The sequence below is a fragment of the Apiospora marii genome (genome assembly GCF_038362585.1).
Source record: "Apiospora marii strain CBS 49790 chromosome Unknown utg000005l_segment0_segment0, whole genome shotgun sequence".
Classification (NCBI taxonomy): domain Eukaryota; kingdom Fungi; phylum Ascomycota; class Sordariomycetes; order Amphisphaeriales; family Apiosporaceae; genus Apiospora; species Apiospora marii.
This window is the reverse complement of record NW_027117377.1, coordinates 5,514,295-5,531,689: the sequence shown is the minus strand read 5'-3', so window position 1 is coordinate 5,531,689 and position 17,395 is coordinate 5,514,295. Positions and strand designations below refer to the sequence as shown.

General features: G+C 54.5%; 7 protein-coding genes across 7 annotated transcripts; 5 read left to right on the top strand and 2 right to left on the bottom strand.

The window, feature by feature from the left end:
* Nucleotides 1-1,858: 1,858 nt before the first annotated feature.
* PG985_009624 (uncharacterized protein) lies at nt 1,859-3,541 on the top strand (the record flags this gene model as incomplete). The annotated part of the gene is made up of 1 exon (XM_066829392.1): nt 1,859-3,541. The coding sequence occupies one exon, from the start codon at nt 1,859-1,861 to the stop codon at nt 3,539-3,541; it is 1,683 nt and encodes a 560-aa protein (XP_066684304.1).
* A 1,347-nt stretch (nt 3,542-4,888) lies between these two features.
* Nucleotides 4,889-5,592, bottom strand: PG985_009623 (BTB/POZ protein; the record flags this gene model as incomplete). Its single annotated transcript, XM_066829391.1, has 3 exons — nt 4,889-5,060; nt 5,353-5,404; nt 5,472-5,592. 3 exons carry the CDS (start codon nt 5,590-5,592, stop codon nt 4,889-4,891), a joined length of 345 nt encoding a protein of 114 aa, XP_066684303.1.
* Nucleotides 5,593-6,745: 1,153 nt separating this feature from the next.
* Nucleotides 6,746-7,767, top strand: PG985_009622 (Ras family protein; the record flags this gene model as incomplete). Its single annotated transcript, XM_066829390.1, has 3 exons — nt 6,746-7,039; nt 7,113-7,316; nt 7,381-7,767. The coding sequence occupies 3 exons, from the start codon at nt 6,746-6,748 to the stop codon at nt 7,765-7,767; spliced, it is 885 nt and encodes a 294-aa protein (XP_066684302.1).
* A 1,121-nt stretch (nt 7,768-8,888) lies between these two features.
* Nucleotides 8,889-9,298, bottom strand: PG985_009621 (dash complex- subunit dad1; the record flags this gene model as incomplete). The annotated part of the gene is made up of 2 exons (XM_066829389.1): nt 8,889-9,134; nt 9,200-9,298. The coding sequence occupies 2 exons, from the start codon at nt 9,296-9,298 to the stop codon at nt 8,889-8,891; spliced, it is 345 nt and encodes a 114-aa protein (XP_066684301.1).
* A 1,112-nt stretch (nt 9,299-10,410) lies between these two features.
* On the top strand, nt 10,411-13,051 carry PG985_009620 (FAD binding domain-containing protein; the record flags this gene model as incomplete). The annotated part of the gene is made up of 4 exons (XM_066829388.1): nt 10,411-10,599; nt 10,687-11,110; nt 11,557-12,008; nt 12,983-13,051. The coding sequence occupies 4 exons, from the start codon at nt 10,411-10,413 to the stop codon at nt 13,049-13,051; spliced, it is 1,134 nt and encodes a 377-aa protein (XP_066684300.1).
* Nucleotides 13,052-13,228: 177 nt separating this feature from the next.
* Nucleotides 13,229-13,987, top strand: PG985_009619 (uncharacterized protein; the record flags this gene model as incomplete). The annotated part of the gene is made up of 2 exons (XM_066829387.1): nt 13,229-13,852; nt 13,901-13,987. The coding sequence occupies 2 exons, from the start codon at nt 13,229-13,231 to the stop codon at nt 13,985-13,987; spliced, it is 711 nt and encodes a 236-aa protein (XP_066684299.1).
* An 85-nt stretch (nt 13,988-14,072) lies between these two features.
* Nucleotides 14,073-15,882, top strand: PG985_009618 (carbohydrate-binding-like protein; the record flags this gene model as incomplete). The annotated part of the gene is made up of 3 exons (XM_066829386.1): nt 14,073-14,190; nt 14,264-15,126; nt 15,190-15,882. 3 exons carry the CDS (start codon nt 14,073-14,075, stop codon nt 15,880-15,882), a joined length of 1,674 nt encoding a protein of 557 aa, XP_066684298.1.
* Nucleotides 15,883-17,395: the final 1,513 nt, after the last annotated feature.

The window sequence follows — 17,395 nt, the reverse complement described above, 5'->3', positions numbered from 1 at the left end:
AGGTGTTTTTCTGATGTGCGCACAATTGCAAAGAAATATAGTACCTCAAAAACAATCCGATTCCCATCACCGCGCGCCATGTATGCTTTCAAGGCTTGTGTAGTGTAGTGGCTATCACTCCAGATTCTGATCCATAAGCCATCATTATTCTGGCAACCCCTGTTCGATCCAGGGCACGAGCTGTTATTTTTGCATTTTCTGCATCTTTTCCTTTCGCCCGGCCTCAGGCTTCTTTTTCGCATATGTGGTTGGTTTTTGTCGCAATTGGCGACGGTGAGGTGTTGACATGCGTGCATGAGGACGGTGCATCCTTTCAGCCTTTTGATTTGGAGCAATCCATGCAGAGGTGCATGAGGGTGTTGCCCAATCCCAAATAGACCATCCATACTAGGTAAAGATATCACAGTCAGTGCCAAAATTCGCGTTCCCTCTCCTTTCGATTTTTTCCCCCCTCTCTCTATCTCCTTTATCTTCTTTCTTCTTGTCATTAGATCATGTCGTCCAATGGCACTCGAGGTGCAGCTGCACAGTGACCCGACTGGAAGGGTTGGAACTCTAACGGTGAAAACCCGCGCAAGCCTTACCCGACCACCAGCCCCGTTCCAAGGGGTCGGAGATAAATAAACGTTATGAATGGATTATCTGATCTAACCAACTGTATACTGGACTGTTCACAAGAAGCAGCTGTTTGAATCCACAAGAAACTCGTGCCGACGAAATCAAGTCCCTTGCATCCGGCAGCTCATTAAATATTCGCGCGTATAAGTCTGGAAGAACAGAGCCAGGCTCTTTGCTCCTTGGAGCTACTGGCAATCAATTGCTGCTGTTCTTATCGGGCCATGCAGCCCAGAATTTGAGTTTATGGACATCGTGGTTCCCGCAACCGTTTGTTGGTTTGTGGGTTTCTCGGGCTATAGATGGAGCATGAATCAATAGCCAACCCTGAATCGGAGATGGGCTTTTCGAATGCAGCCAAAAGCTGCTCGCAGACTTGTCACATTGGTTGAATTTGCGAACCAACTGTGTAGACGAGGCTTCTTCAGCAGTTGGAATTGACAGGCTGAAATTGATGTCCTGAGAATAAAGGGGGGAAGGGGGGGTTCACTAAGACTTATACCTCTACTCGATATGGGAGACGAGCCGACATCCAAATGCTATTCTGTCTGTCAAAACCATTCCATAGTGTCCTGTAGATTGAATCCTCTGAGAAAATTCCCATTGCCAGTGGTTCCCTCAGTGCGAACACTGCAGGCAAGAGACAACTCCGAAAGCCCATCCCCCATTTTCCTAATCCCATTCCACCCGAATAATCAGTAGCAATCATCAGTGACTCAACAATCGGCCCTGAAAATATACTGCTGCCTGTTTTATTCTCCCATCATGGCAAAGGAGGGCCCGAGAGAATGGCGAATACTGGTCCTTTGGAAACTCTATACTGCAAAACACCCATCTCCGGGCCTCCACCCCAGACTGGATCGCCCATTCTCTGGTTCAACAAGTGGCTCAAGTAAAAGCTAGAAGTGAAAAAAAGAAGCAGATGAATTGTCTACTGCCTACCCGAAAACTCTATTCATGTCTTCTCCGAAGACTGCTCTGCTCTTTCTGGCAGGTATAAATACTTTCTGATTTCCTGCTCTTGTTACTTTTCCTTCCTGTAAACCCTGCTCTCTATCCTCGGAATCCAGTCCAAACCAAACACAACCAACAAGCACTTGCTTCTTCAAAAGACACTCCAGCACACAACTATTGTCCAACCTCACTTGGGTATTTGCTCTACCCCACAACCAAACCTCACTATACTCTTTGTAACGCCATCTCTCTCTCTCACTCTCGCCCGCTCTTTCACACACCAAACACCATGTCTTCCACCATGCAAAACATTATGGGCTGCTCCAGCTGGACTGCCGACTTCGACAAAGCCGTTGAAGATATTCGCATGGCCGAGGCCGATGTCGAGCTGAACCGCCTGACAGATGAGGCCGCAGTGGCCAAGGCACCACAACAACAACAGCAGCAAGACCAAGCCTCTGACAAGGATGGTGGTGCATCAGCCACCCCTCAGTCTCTCCCTTCTGCCCCCGAGACCGAGAAGATCGAAGCCGAGGAATGTCCCATCTGCCAGGAAGAGTCGAAGCAGCCACAAGCTGACTTCGTCACGCTTCCCTGCCCAGGCGCCCACCGCGCCCATCCCGAATGCTTCAAGGAATGGATCGAGTCCGACTGCGGCGGCCACGACAAGTGCCCCATGTGCCGCGCGTCGCTGTACCACAGCTGCGAGCACCTCCTGAACGTCAATCTCCTGGTGGCGGGCACCGTCATCCCCCAGCAGGCACTCGAGGCCCCTTGCAATGCCAGGTGCAGGGGACTAGAGGAGGAGTACCAACAACGCCGCCGCAAATTTCTATATCAGTATAGTCAAGCCATGCATCAAGTTGGAGGCATGATCGAGGGACGACGCCGACGCGTTTTGGTGCGTGATCCTGCACACATCGACATCGACCGCCTGCGCCGCTTGAACGATGTCGTGGCACGCAGGATGGGCCACATGGTCCATCATGTTCTGCATTGGCTGCACGAGCTCCAGCGGGCGTCCCAAGCTGGCACCAACAGATGGGAAGGAGGTGTGGCAGACGGCCTCAATGAAGTTTACACTCGTCTGGGTACGGGCCTGCAAATGCTCCGGCGCTGGGAATCTGTAGTGGAGGGAGACCTGGGCCGACGCGAGGATGAAGCCTGGTGGCGCCGGCAAAACGCAATCTTGGAGGGGTTCCCCGACTGGTACGAGCATATCAGTGAGGGTGTGCTAGGTTTTCAAGAAGAGTACCTAGCCCACGATCGCATGCAGCCGGCCCCCAACCGCCGCCAGCAGCAGGAGGCTACGGATGACGGTGACTCCGTGGCAACGCAGGAGAGCGACGAATCTGACGATGACTCGGAATTTGACGATGACGGGGAATCTGACGATGATGAAGAATCTGACGACGAGGCTGATACGGTCCCAGCTGCTGCTCCTCCTACACCCATCGGCCACGACTGGAGCGTCCACACCTGGAGCCGCCCAAGCATCGGGCAGGCACAGCCAAGCCCCGACAATGCCGAGCCTGCCGAGGACTGGTCAAACGCCATCTCCGGCGCTGCAGAGCAGCAGGAGCAGCAGCAGCAGCAACCTGAGCACGAGCACCAACTCGCTCAAGCACCAGTCGAGGCAGCACCTGGCTCATCCAACCCATCCACACCAGCATCGTCGGGACTCGCAGCCGTCGCGAGGGGAGCACTGGCATGGATGCGACCCGTCTGGATCCAGCCGGGGCGACCAGTCGTGCCGGGATTGACCTTCGCCCAGGTACTTTCCCAGCCCAACGTGCCCCCGTGTGAAGCACCAGCAGCTCCTCCCCGGGAGACGGAACCCGTCGAGGGCGAGACAGATGAGACTGAGGAGGCCGCGGCGGCGGAGGAGGCGGAGGAGGAGTCAGACTGGTCGGAGCAGTTCAGGGCGGAGCAAGAACGTCTTGAACGCCGGCAAGAGGGCCCCAAGCTATGAGAGCTTCTCGGTGGTGTAAGGGGTGCAGTATGGAGAACGGCAGTCGAAGGAGTCGACGACGGGGTAGAGTTTTGGGGCCGGCAGGTTCGAATGCTCTTGAAATTGGCATGGAGTTCGGGAGCTGGAGTCCAATTGGATGATACCCATTTGAGATTGTTTTTGGGTCACTGGCAAGCACCTTCCTTTATTGTTGTTTGCTATGTACAGCTTATTTGCGTGGTACCTTCCACATCATACGCTTAGGTACATACTTCACTATGTACCAATCTAATGTTCATAATCATCAAATATGAAGACATCACATTCAGCCTCACCTCTTGAGACACTAGTAGCAGTAGAGCTTCGGTTACAGGCGCATTGACTCGTACTCAACATCGTACCGGTTCGTTGAGGCTAATCAGGTAATGTAACCGTCAGGGGATCCTTTTAGGGGGTAGTGCGGATCTCGTACAATTTTCGACCCCATCGCAATCCCCTCGGATGCGCGGCCCCAGAAACAATGCTCGGGCTGACTTACGTCACCTGGGCCACCCAACAGTGGGCACAGGACAAGATCCATGCAGGGTTCAGTTGGGATCGCGAGATCACCTGACGTGTTGGTGAATGTAGGGAGAGTTGTGTCCGTGAATGGTAAAAGCGGTTATCCCACCAGCTTATGTCACACTGAACAGATTAGGGCGTTGAGGGTGAAGGCAGTGATCCCACCAGCTGATGCCATACTGAACAAATTAGGGATCACTTGGTGCCATTGGCATAACGTTTGTTCCGTTGGATATGATGACCGACGGGACGGGATGTACTGGCATAATCATTATTCACGGGAAGCATAATAACAAGAGCAACGCTTTCGCCGAGTTGATGTTGACAAGTAATGGTATAATGCAATATTGAAGTAATCGTGATGTATCCCTTGATTAAAAGCTTGGTCTCCACGGAGAAACTGGAGCTTCGCAGAGTGACGGGGACGAATTTGCTTTTCCATCTATTATAGACGATCAACCCACGGAGGATAGAGGAGATCGTATATGCTTAAGATGGGTGGTGGGTAAAGAATGGAGAGAAGTTGGGATGAAATGAGGAGCATCACCAGGCGCCAATAGTCACCGTCATACTTACCCTTCAAGGCATCAATACACACACGAAGCCCAACCGTACCAGGAAGAACAGGTCTTGAATTGGTAGCATTGCTGCTCGTAAACACATCTTCGTCGGTAAGACCCGAAACACCACAACGCCATATCCGTGAATGAGCAACGTCCCTGCCCAACGCCATCCGATTCATGCCTCGTTCAATCGTATCATGTTTGCTCTTGGGGAAGGAGAAGTGTGAGCGGTATCGCCACCAAGCTAGACCCCACGGGGTGGAGGTGGTTTCTTACTGTCGAGGCCCAAGAAGTCTGCCGCGACGAGAAGCTCGAGGCAGAGCTCGGCCGGGATGTCCATGTCCGGCACATCTTCCTTCTCACGGTTCTTGTACCAGTAGTGGAAGTACTCGACGACCTTTTCCATTACCTGACCACTTGAACCAGATCCGTCTGTCAGTGCAAGCTCCTTCGGTGTGTGGTTTCGGGTTGAGTGAGTGGGCAATGAATGCGCAATGCAGACAGAGAGCAGAGGCCAAATTCTCAGATCAAGTGTAGTTTGGTGTCATGCAGTCCACGATGAGTGGTCCTTCGGTAAAGACATAGCGAAATGTGGTTTCATCAAGGAGGCTAGCTCTCTTCTCTGGGAGGGAGGATGGAGGAAGGGGGCAGAAAGATGGACTGGACCCAGGATGTCGAGATCCCGAATAGGAAATAGTGTAGCCTTACCTGATCTCCTCGAACTTGCATCGGCCGCTCAGACGGGCTTCTCTGAAGCTATCTATTGCAGAAAACACTTACTTAGCCGGGATGCGACCTGAGAGAAAGGCACGGGAGGTGGTCCTCACTCTTCGTGTCGACCATGCTCTTGATCATGGGGCTGATGAGCACCGCCTCGCGCAAGACGACGAACTCGAAGCCGTCGTTGGAGACGAGCGTGACGTACTTGCTAACTTCTTCTTCGGCCATCACGACAGACGGAGCCGATCGCTCTGGGTCTTGGCTCTGGAGAAGGGGAGTAAGCGAGAAGGAGGCTCTTTTTCTGGTTGGTGAGAGGAAGGAAAAAAGGAGGAGCTGGCCGTCGGACGCGTCGATTTGGACGTCAATTTGTAGGCAGAGATTTTTTCAGTCGCGATGGGATTTGGCTAGGCTTGACCGCACTTGAGCTCGTAAGCGTGTGGGCGGCCCGTGCAGAGTCCTAGTGCCAATGGTCGCTAGAATGGATCGGTGATGACGGGATCGGGGAATTGAAGCTGAGCTGGCAGCAGGTTAGTAGGGACTAGGGCGGGACATGTAGCCTGGTTGAGAGCCTGGTCGAACTGGTGGACTGAACCAAGGAAGTCGACTGGGGGGGAAACAGGGAGATAGCAGATAACACGGACCGGAGAGCAATCTGTAACACATGCAACGCAGGCGGAGTGGGGCGGCTGCTCGTCCACTGCCAGCCAGAGGGCCTACGGGCAGTGAGGGAAACAGAGGAAACAGGCTATTATTGCCGGGGGGCTACTGTCGCAGTGGTACTGCAGTGGTGGTACTGCAAGCTGATAGCGGGGACAGCTCTGGCCCAGCCACCCCTCTACTACCCGTTGCCCCGCCGACCCGTAGAAAGTTGGGCGTCAGCTCAAGCCGCCAACCACATCCATTAAACCGCTAAATGCATGCCTTGGAACGGCCAATGAAGCTGTTCGCTTCAAACAACAAGTCCGGCAGTGCAGCTCGCAACCCATCCCGTTCCCATCATCCCACTTCGTCCAATCCATCTACCTTGTGCCTGTTGTTGCCCATCGATACAGCTAAACACACACAACTCAACTTCTACTATCCCGCCTCACCCTCAACACGCCTCACACGCCCTTGCCTCTCTTCAATAATTAACCTTCTTCGAGAAGTCAATAAGAGCAGTCTCACTCTTCATTCCATCCAACCTCCGCCACCTGCCAATTCCCACCAACCAACCACCTCGAAAAAGACCTTCTGTTTCGGGTGTCTCCAGCATTTCTCAACCCGCCCGCCCGCACACACGCACATTGACACACACACACACCACAACACCGGAATTCAGTCATAATTCGATAGCCACTTTACTAAAAAGCTCGACGTTCCTCAACACGCGATCGCCGTCATGGCGCAGTACTCCAACCGCAATTCCTACTACGGCAGCAGCAGCAGCCAGCCGATGGGCGAGAAGTACGACAATGGTCTCCAGCGCAAACCCACCGGCGCCCGAGAGCAGCGTAATACGCGATCCAGCGAAGGCACCGTCAGCACCACCATGAGCTCCTCGACAGGTAGAGAGTCGTCGGCGACCCATGTCACGGAGGCTCCCGCCTACTCCAAGAAGATCGTCGTCGTCGGCGACGGTGGCTGCGGCAAGACATGTTTACTTATCAGCTACAGCCAAGGCTACTTCCCCGAGGTGAGTCAATTTCCTCCCCGCCATCAGCGTGCTCAAGGTCGAGGCCACCCACCTTGCTAACCACCACGCTTAGAAATACGTGCCCACCGTCTTCGAGAACTACATCACATACCCCACACATCAGCGCACCGGTAAAACCGTCGAGCTGGCGCTCTGGGATACCGCCGGCCAGGAAGAGTACGACAGGTTGCGCCCGCTGTCGTACCCCGAAACCGATCTCATCTTTGTCTGCTTCGCCATCGACTGCCCTAACTCATTAGACAATGTACTAGACAAGGTATGTTGACATCCATCTCTCCCTCTCGGACTGAGGTAAACATGAATGCTGACCCATGCCACAGTGGTATCCCGAAGTTCTGCATTTCTGCCCCTACACGCCGCTGGTGCTCGTCGGCCTCAAGTCAGATCTGCGGCACAAGAAGACGTGTGTCGAGATGCTCAAGACGCAAGGCCTGACGCCCGTAACGACAGATCAGGGCCAAACCGTCGCCAAGAAGATGAACGCCCAGTACATGGAATGTAGCAGCAAGGAGATGTCGGGTGTGGACGAGATCTTCGAGAAGGCCATCGACACGGTTGTCTTTAACGACCGTCGCAACCTGGAGGCGGCCATGGCCGAAGCTGGCAGCGGCTCATCAAAAAGCACGGGCAGCTCCAAACGGGATAGCATGGGCATACCCGGCGTCCGCGCTTTTAAGAAGAAGAGACGGATGTGTCGGCCACTGTAAAGCGCGCGCGCATGCCCACGCTTTCCAGCGCATCCACCGCGATGCCGTGATACGGAGGGTGCGTCCTGGGGAAAGGCGCAGGCAACGCTCTACCACCAGACGACCGGAGGAGGAGGGGTGGTAATGCCTACGACAAGAGACAACGCACTATTCTTGCACGATATTTATTATTTGCCACGACGCTTTTATTTTCACGACAGACGACCTAGGGAAATCCTGGGGAACATCCAAAGCCGTTGTAAGAGGAAGAGGAAGACTGAGGAGCTGCTATGGACGACCAAGAGAGCTTCCTGTATATGCTGCTTTCCCCTCGCATCATAGATCTTTCATCGCACCGGCGTTCCTCGGGTCTTTTTCGATCTTTTTGTTTTTCTATCTGCCGAGGGGACGGAGGAGGTCACTGCATGGGACAAGGAGACACGAGAAAGGAGAATGACGAAACGCGGAGCCGCTTGGCCACTTGGCTAGACTGTGGCGTCTTGTATAGGCCTCAATGGAGGGTGCCGCTACGTGCGAAACGAACTACCCTGTTTTCTTAAATTCTCTCTCTCTACTGGAGGAGAGAGAACAGAAGCAGGGGGATGAGTATTGAAACTTTGAGAACACGAGTGTATTGATCATGGATGAAGGTTTTATTTTCTGCCGAGGGAGACGGGGAGAGAGAGAGAGGAGAAGGAGACAGTGAGAAGATTCTTTCCTTTTGTTGTATCTGCTCTCATCATCAAGGATAGGGTGGTCTCTTTTTTTTGGCTTGCGGTTTTGGTGTTTCACCTCTATTTTTTTCTTGTTGATCCAAGAGACACACAAAACAAAACATCAGCATAGTGGTCCGGCTATAGGGAATACAAAAACACTTGAAACAGCTCTCGCATTTGCTTCTGCTCCATCTTTGTGATATCGTGACATGTCTACATATCCTTCCGCAGGGTAATCGGCCAGAAACATCCGTAGGCTGTGAGTCATGTGTGTGCATCCTTGGGATTGGCCCTCTCGTGCTATTCTATATCGCGGCCGCTGGTCCCGGGTATCAAGTGATGGTTTGCGCTCCATCCGTAGCATCGCGCCGTGATTGTTATTTCCTTCGTAAAGCGTTTCGTTCTTCCAGTCCTACGTTCCCGGTTTCAATCCTGACCCTCCTCCTTGATGCGCTCGGTCTGGTCCTCGTCGTCGTCCTCCATCTTGGTATCGTGCCCCTCCTCGTCCTCGCCCGCGGCGGCGGTCGCGGGCTGTTGCTCCGGCTCCTTGGCCATGACGCCCTCGAACTGCGACCACAGGGCCTCGACCGAGGAGAACTCGTGGCCGACGGCGATGACGGCCTCGAGGGAGCGGTTGAGCTTGTTGATGTTGGCTAGGACGTGCTCGAAGTTCTGGTGAATCGCGACCCGGGTTAGCACTGAGAGGGAACCAATTGGCGGAATGGGAGGAAACGTACCATGGCGATCTCGCCGATGAGGAGCTCGCGCTGCTGCTCGAAGAAGGTCTTTTCGCGCGCCATGCCGAAGGAGGAGGCCGGGCGCTGGTTCGTGGACATGCTGGGCGGCGGTGTGTGCTATTTGCGTGGTGTGTCGTCTGCTGAGTCGAGACGCGCTTTGCGCTTTCGCTTTTAGTGGTTGCTTGTCCTTGCTGGCCTTGGTGGGGTTGGTTGCCGTCCCCAATTGAACTTCCCGCCTTGCAGCAGTCGGGCTACTTTAGGCGGCGTCACTGTAGTGCTCGGCTGGTACCTTAGGTAGCGAAGCGGGCAGGCAGTGCCTGGACTCCATGTGTGACAACTGGCTGGGAGATGGAGTTGGGTGCGGGGTCGCCTAATGCTGCTCGTTCTTCCTAGGTTTCTTCCCGTTCCCCTCTCCCCTTCCAGTGAAGTGGGTGGGAGAAGGGAAACGAATCTTGCCGGACGGCGTCTGCCCAGATAGAGATAGATCAGATCCACACAGATGCTAGGATGGAAGCAGCTGTTTATTTTGACGACAGCCAACGACGACTTACCCCTCCATCGCTTGACTTATTTTGAGAAGCAATTAGTTCGTGTCGTCAATCAATTCTTCTGGTGCCAAGCACCGGGTGCTCATGTAATTATTTCATTCAATCAATCCCATTGATACCTGTCGCCCTCTTTGGATCTAGTCGATATCATTGATCATCGAGTCAGTGACCTGCAACTTACTCCGTATGCAGGCGAGATATTTCCTAGATCCCGGCAATCTTGGGTCATTTTCCCCTGCTTGCCCCCTGGCCTGTATGCCGTGTGCGTATAAGCCTGCAGGGCGGTGGGCGTCATGGCAACGGATTCTTTGCCATCCGGTCTGCTAGCGGCGCCCTAGTAGATCCTGCCATCTGAAGGCTGCATACAACAAGACGTGCTTTGCGCACTTCCGCCTATTCGATCGCTTGAAGTCCCCCCGGTGGGATCCTGGTTGTCTGTACGGAATATTTGTCTAGGACATAATTGATTGAGCGGTGTCAATCTTGTTGCTCAGCTGGCTGGTCCACATCCAGACCCAGCTCTCCGTACCATGTAACCTCTCGGAGGGTCTTCTCGGAAGGTTTTCTCTCGACTATAGATAGACCCGCGTCTCATCTGCCTGGCCTCACAAGGTTGTGTACGCTTACCGGTTTACCACCTAGTAAGGACGATTGCTAGCCAATATGCTGCGCCTGTCTACCCGACTGTTGGCGCTTCTGGCCTGCATATCGGCTTTTGCCACGAGCAAGCCCCTTGAGCATACCGAGTTTGACGCTGTCACTGCTCTGCAAAACCATGGCTTCCAGGTCGGCCAGTACAGAGACCTAGCCTCTCTGGCGTCTACTTCTTCCAACCGCGCTTGCGAGATCGCTGTAAGTTGCGATTCTCATCCCACTCACCGTCCTGCCGTTCCTCTTCTTTTTCTTCTTGGCTAACACCGTGATCTTATTTGCTTGAAGTGCAAGTCACTGGAGAAGCACTTCGGGGCAGACTCGGTTGACCGTCCCGACGAGGCAACGTACACCAGCTACTTGGGCACCTACTGGTCTGCTCTCCAGTCCGACGTGCATCCCTACTGCATCTTCAAGCCGTCTACTCCTGAGGATGTGTCGGTTTTGGTTCTGCTGTCCCGCCTCGCCCAGTGCCCCTTCGCTGTGAGGAGTGGTGGCCACGCGGCTTTCGCCGGCGCATCCAGCATTGAGGGCGGCATTACCGTGTCGTTCCAGAACCTCAAAGGCGTTGCCTTATCTACCGACAAGAAGGTCGCCTCAGTGCAACCTGGCAACACATGGGGTAGCGTTTACTCGGCCCTCCAGAAGGACGATGTCGCAGTCATTGGAGGACGGATTGAGAACATTGGTGTCGGCGGGCTCACCACAGGGGGTAAGCTCAATTGGAACTGATTACCCGATGGCAACGACGCTGGCATGCTGACTCTTGACATTCATCAGGCGGCATCTCGTTCTTTTCGAGCTTGTATGGGCTGGCCTGCGATAATGTAGTTGCTTACGATGTAAGATGACGTTCCCTTGTTGAGCACCCGTTCTTGGTGCAATCGCTCACTACCAGACAGGTCGTTGACGCTCAGGGTAACATCGTGACGGCGAGCCAAAAAGAGAATCCGGATCTGTATTGGGCACTTCGTGGTGGAGGAAACAACTTCGGTATCGTGGTCAGCTTCCACCTGGAAACCATCCCCTTGCCGGGGGGTCGGATGTGGGGAGGCAATCTGGTCTACGAAGAGTCCTCCTTCGACGAGGTGTGCAAGGCCTTCTCCGCCACCGTCGACAACATCGCCAGCAAGGACCACCGAGCGGGCATGTGGTTAGCCATGGCCGCCCAGAATGGCACCAAGATCGCCTCGATCGAGCAGTACTACGCCGAGCCCGACGGCCACAATTCGCCCGCCTGGGAGGCCTTCAAGGACGTGCCGGTCGTCTCGGACACCCGCCAGAACCGCGTCTTGTTCAACTACACCGCCGAGCTCCAGGCCATGAACCCCGACGGCCTGCGCGAGATATACTACGGCCTCAGCCTCCTGGCCTCGGCCGACGTGCTCATCGCCGCCAAGGACATCTTCTACGAGGAGATCGGCGCGCTGGACGGCGTGAGCAACCTCCTGCCCGTCCTGGCCTGCCAGGCCTTCACGCTGCCCATCCTGGCCAAGATGCAGAAGAACGGCGGCAACCCGCTGGGCCTCGAGGACGCGTTGGCGGCCGACCGGCCCGTCTACGTGATGCAGGTGGCGGCCTGGTGGGATCGCCAGGAGGATGACGCGGCCGTCTACGGCGTCTTCTCCCAGATCTTGAACCGGATCAAGGCCGCGTCGGTCGCGCACGGCGCCGCCAACGTCTACGTCTACATGAACTACGCCAGCATGTTCCAGGACGTCATCAGCAGCTACGGGGCGGAGAACAAGGCGCGGCTAAAGGCGGTGGCGGCCCGGTACGACCCCGCGGGCGTCTTTCAGAGGCTTCAGCCGGGGTACTTTAAGCTGGATCGGGCGCCGGTGCCGGGGTCGGGGTACTTCTCGCATTAATCTAGAGCTTCCACTTTGCTTGTAGCTATTCATCAATCTTCGTACCTTGTGGCCATCGCGTTTCAAGATCTAGGCCAGGCCAGGCACCAAACGACACAGCAAAGCTTTGTTGAATGATATATTGGATCTTTCCTGCCATTTTGTCCAGATTCCGGATGTTTCCGTGCGCCTGCAGCGTTGCCTATCTCGCCAGCGAAGTCCCGAGTCTTCGAACCAACAAAGGGGCTTGTGCTTTGGGGAAACGGAAAGCCGACATGCCCCAAACATGCTGTACATATCCGATTGGGCGACGCCTTGCAATCCGGGGGTAACGTACAGGTTGGCCGACCCGAAGGTTCCCTTTTACGCGCCCGAGGGCCGGCTTCTTTAAGCGAAGTGCATCGAGTCAACCACCATCAAGGTCAATTGACACCTAGCTGTAAGATGGAGCCGAAGTAAAAGAACCACTAGCGTTGTTAGGAATCGAACCTAACTCCATTTATCACTCCATCTCCAGCTCGTTGAGGACCATGATGGATGGATAGTAGCCGGATAGGTGTTCTGGGGCAACCCTCCGTAAGAGAGCCATGGTGTTTCAAGACCTGGAGTCCCCCTGAGACTGTAAGTTTTCTGGATTGTCATAACTGACCTTCACGCCTTGCATGCAGGCCAAGCTTAAGGACCATGATGGACGGAGACTAGCCATAGGATATGGATGTGGTGCAAGCCTCCTACAGCACCTCGGCAAGAGAGCCATGGTGGTTCTCAAGGTCACGGTGGGACTGGAAGCAAGTAGACGCCATTGATTTTGCTACGGCTCGTGAACCAAAGCAGTAGTTCGCAAGATCCGACAATATTGAAGGACAAACCAACTATGATCCACCGGCAAACAGCCGACTGCCCGGCCAGTTGAATATAAGACTGGATATCCGGCAGAGACAGTTTCTCGCATACTTCGATACAGCATTCGAGATTTCAGTATAATGAAGTCTGCAGTCGCGTACTTCCTCCTGCCCGCTCTTGTGGCGGGGGCTCGTCCAGTACTTGACTGGACGCTTATTAAAAACAGTCCATACCCTCCCAACATCCACATTCCCATCGGTATAGCAGCACATACCTGGAAGTGGAACCTCACGGCCGACTACGAGAAAGCCAAGAAGCCAATCAACCTGTTGAATCAAGCTTTGACCGATATTGGGCAAGAAGGAGATGGGGAAGGTTTGGAGGCCTTTGGAGCTTGTGACGTACTCGCTCCGGGGTTTGGCCCAGTTCCTTCCCCAGACACTGACACTGCCTTCCTCCAATCGCCCGCTCTTTCGTCCGCCGCAACCGGGGCCCTACTTCCAAATGGCCACGCCCGGCAGTTCCAAAACCTGCAGGCTAGCAACAGCGCGTACGGATACATGGGGTTTATTACCCTAACGGTGGGAGTCCCGTTTCTCTTCTACTTAATAGTGAGGCCAGAAGAACTGACAAACATCGCCCGACAGAGCTACGATACCAACCAGTGTGCCCAACAGTGTAACATCACACAAGGCTGCTCGTCCTTCAACATATATTTTGAGCGATCTCCGACAGTTGGTCAGTCGCTCGCCCAGGCAGCCTATGTACTTAACTGATACCCAGGCTAACAACATACAACAGATCCCGGACAGGGATGCAATAACCCCCCATCTACGAATGTAATCAAATGCGTCTTGTGGGGCGGATATCTTTCTGCGCAGAATGCCAACAACCGGTAATCAATCATCATTTGGCTATTTGGAAACCAGGCAGAAACTGAAAATCATGATCCAGGGTCAATGGCGAGCTGATTTCCACGTCGTCATGGCTGGCAGCAACGGCTACCAGCGAACCGCACCTCCCGCCGTGAATGGCTTTACGGGGGCTTTTCTCGATAATGCCATCATCAGCAACCCGACTGACTGCAACGGGAACAACACCTGTAGGCCTTCCCCCTTTAGCCGGCTATTATACCGCAACCGTCTCGACATATTACTTACCGCAGTCCCGTACAGTGGTGGGTGCAGAACTATTCACTACCAGCTACTTCGATCCAAATCTTTGTGCCACCAAATGTCAGGCCACGAACGACCAAAGCACCAAAAACCCTCCAGCCAACGGGGCAAGCCCACTGCTATGCAAATCATTCAACACCTATATCCTCGCCCAGAACGGGAACACCAGAGGTCAATATTGCGCACTCTACTCCCAGACCTGGGCCCCGGGCATGCAAAACTATGCTACTGAAACCGTTGCTCAGCCTTACCCTGGCGGGGACGTATATACCTTCGGAGAGAGCTACACCTACACCAACACCTCGTCCCCGGGCCTACCCATCTGCCCCAGCGACATCGCGTATCTGAAGACAGCAGGGGCCGACTTCTGCACCAGCTACAACCAGTACACGCCCCCCGTCGTGTCGACCCAGACCACGACCACAGTCCTCCACAGCGCGACAGCCACGGCCACGCAAACATCTACCGCCGCCACCACCACCCTGACTACTGCCGTGGCGACCTCCGTAACTACCGCCGTGGCCACCTCCGTGTCTACCGCCGTGGCCACCTCCTCGACCACCGCCGTGGCCACCATCTCGACCGCCACCACCACCACTACCACGCAGACCACTTACCCCTACAACCAGGCCAAACTTGCAGCTCTACATGATAATGGCATCCAGGCCCGACCACTAGCTGCTGTGCATGCTACTCCGGTGGCCACCCCCTCCTCCATCGCCGGATGGGAGGCCGCCTCTATCTCAGCAGCCTGCTCCCAAGTCGCCACGGGGACACAGACGTCTACAGGGACCCTCTACAGCGACACTACTGCCACGACATCGACCACGGCCACCACCATCACCTCCACTACCCAAACCCAGGTAAGATAATACTGGATAAAAGTCCTTATTACTTGGCGTTCATACTGATTTCTTCCACAATAGACCACCACTTCGACGACGCTCACGACCGCCACTTCGACGACGCTTACGACCACGACTTCTACAACTCTCACGACCACCACTTCCACGACTCGCACGACCACCACTTCCACTTCCACGACCCTCACCAGCGTGACTCCCACCCCCACCTTCAAGATCCAAGTTTTCAAGGACTCTAATGCCCAAGGCGGCGGCAACAACGGGGACGTCGTCACCGGTCAGTGGCTGCAATCATTCCAGGCCGCTACCGATGGCGGCCGCCGCATCCATTTTACTGACCAGATGAGTGCCGCTGACGTGTGGAGCCTGGACCCGGCCACCAACAACGGCGGCTTCCAAGTGCTGATCCCCGCCACGGACTGGGGCAACCTGACCTGGTACCGACCCAAGCAGATCTACAACGGCGGCGGCAGCAACGGCGGGCCCAACGGCGGGCCCAGCCTGGTCTACATCAATGACCACACCATCTACGGCCAGCAGCAGGGGCAGGCCCTCACCTGCCAGCTGAAGGGCGGCATCCAGCAGCAGGGCCAGACGGGCCAGGTGCTCTGCGTCCAGCCTAACGGCCCTATCCAGTTCTTGGCGATGGCTGTTTGGAATGAGAACCAATTCGGGATATCGCAAGTAAATGCTAACCCCAACGGACAAGACGGCCCCGTGTCTGAGTACCTGGTGCTTCAATATACCATCGTCTGAGGCCCCGTGTCGAGGGTGTCGGAAGGAGAAGGGTAGCCCAAAACATGGGGTCTTAGAGGGCACGCGATGCCTGTGACATTGACACCATCTTGTAGTCGAAGACACCAAGAGGTAATAAACTATTACTATGAATGTACCCATCTACCAGCAAGTCATGACCACGGCTCACGATTGTGTTTCAAAATGAAATGCTAACTCGCCCTGCCACTTTGCATCCGTGATGGGGGGCGGCAAATACGTACTTGACTCGTCTCATCCTCTCAAGTGCTTTTCGGCTCATAACTCGACATCGAACCGACACAAAAGAAGAAGAAAAGAAAGAAATGCCCCAAACGCGGCTCTACCCACACCACATGGCGGCAACCGACTTGTTTCCTCTCCGATACCTATCGCTGTCGCTCGCTACGGACTGCCAAGTGTCAGACTGCGCAGTCGAAACATTCCGGGCCAGCTCCGTAAGCTTTAGTGCGATCCTATGAAATCCAACGCGACCAGCGCTGCTACCAAAACTGAACTCTGCAGTATAGCCGAGGTACTTCAAGCTGTACATTGTTCCAGCTTCATCTTCAACACAGTTTCGGGGCTGCATATTCTCCTGGGAATCTGGACGCTGGCAGTATCGGATAACCCCTGCGCAATTTGTGTTACGACGCTCCATCCACTGTGATTGGTCCAAAAGTTACATCCTCTGGTTTACCAGACCCCGCCAGCCTGCCAGAAGCCCTGCCAAAAACCCTGCTTGATACAAGGTGGCTGATTTCTCGAACCAACAAAGGACACGCCCCAAGCATGTTGTACACATCCGATTGGGCGAGACTGGTAACTACGCCTCGCAATGCGGGGGTAACGTACAGATGGGCCGACCCGAAGGATACTCTTTTACGCGCCCGAGCCGGCTTTGCTTAGCGAAGTGCATCAAGTCAACTACCATCAATGGTCAATTGACACTTAGCTGTACCTCGTCTCATTTCACTATTCAGACTTCAGCGCGGAAGGCTGAGCTACGATCCCGGAAGCACGTTGCCCGTATTTGATTTGGTTTGCTTTTCCCTGACCTTTTCGCTATCGCAATTTTGAACATCCGTTCTGAAAGAGGCGGGTGCGCAGAATAGAGCGCCATGTGAGCTGTGATCGAAGCACATTGTGGTGTGGTTACAGTGCATCCATGGCCAAGTTCTTAGCCCCAACCCATAGCAAGGCCCAAACACTCTACCAATAACCCCCCCTGTACTGATACTATCACCCAGCATACTGGCTGTGCACGCGCTTAGGACGATTGGTTTCGAAGGAGGCCACCCAGCAGGTCACCCCCAAAAAGGGGCTACTGCAACCGCTCTCCCGACCCAACTCACAACCGCCCAGCTGCATGATTAAGAACAAGAAGCATCGTGTTCCCAGCTAGCGTATCCCCCTATAGTGCACTCCGCACTCCCATCCCCACACTCCTCACACTTGGTCCATTAATAGTAGTTGACCACCCTAAGAGCAACCATCATCGACATTAAACCTGGAG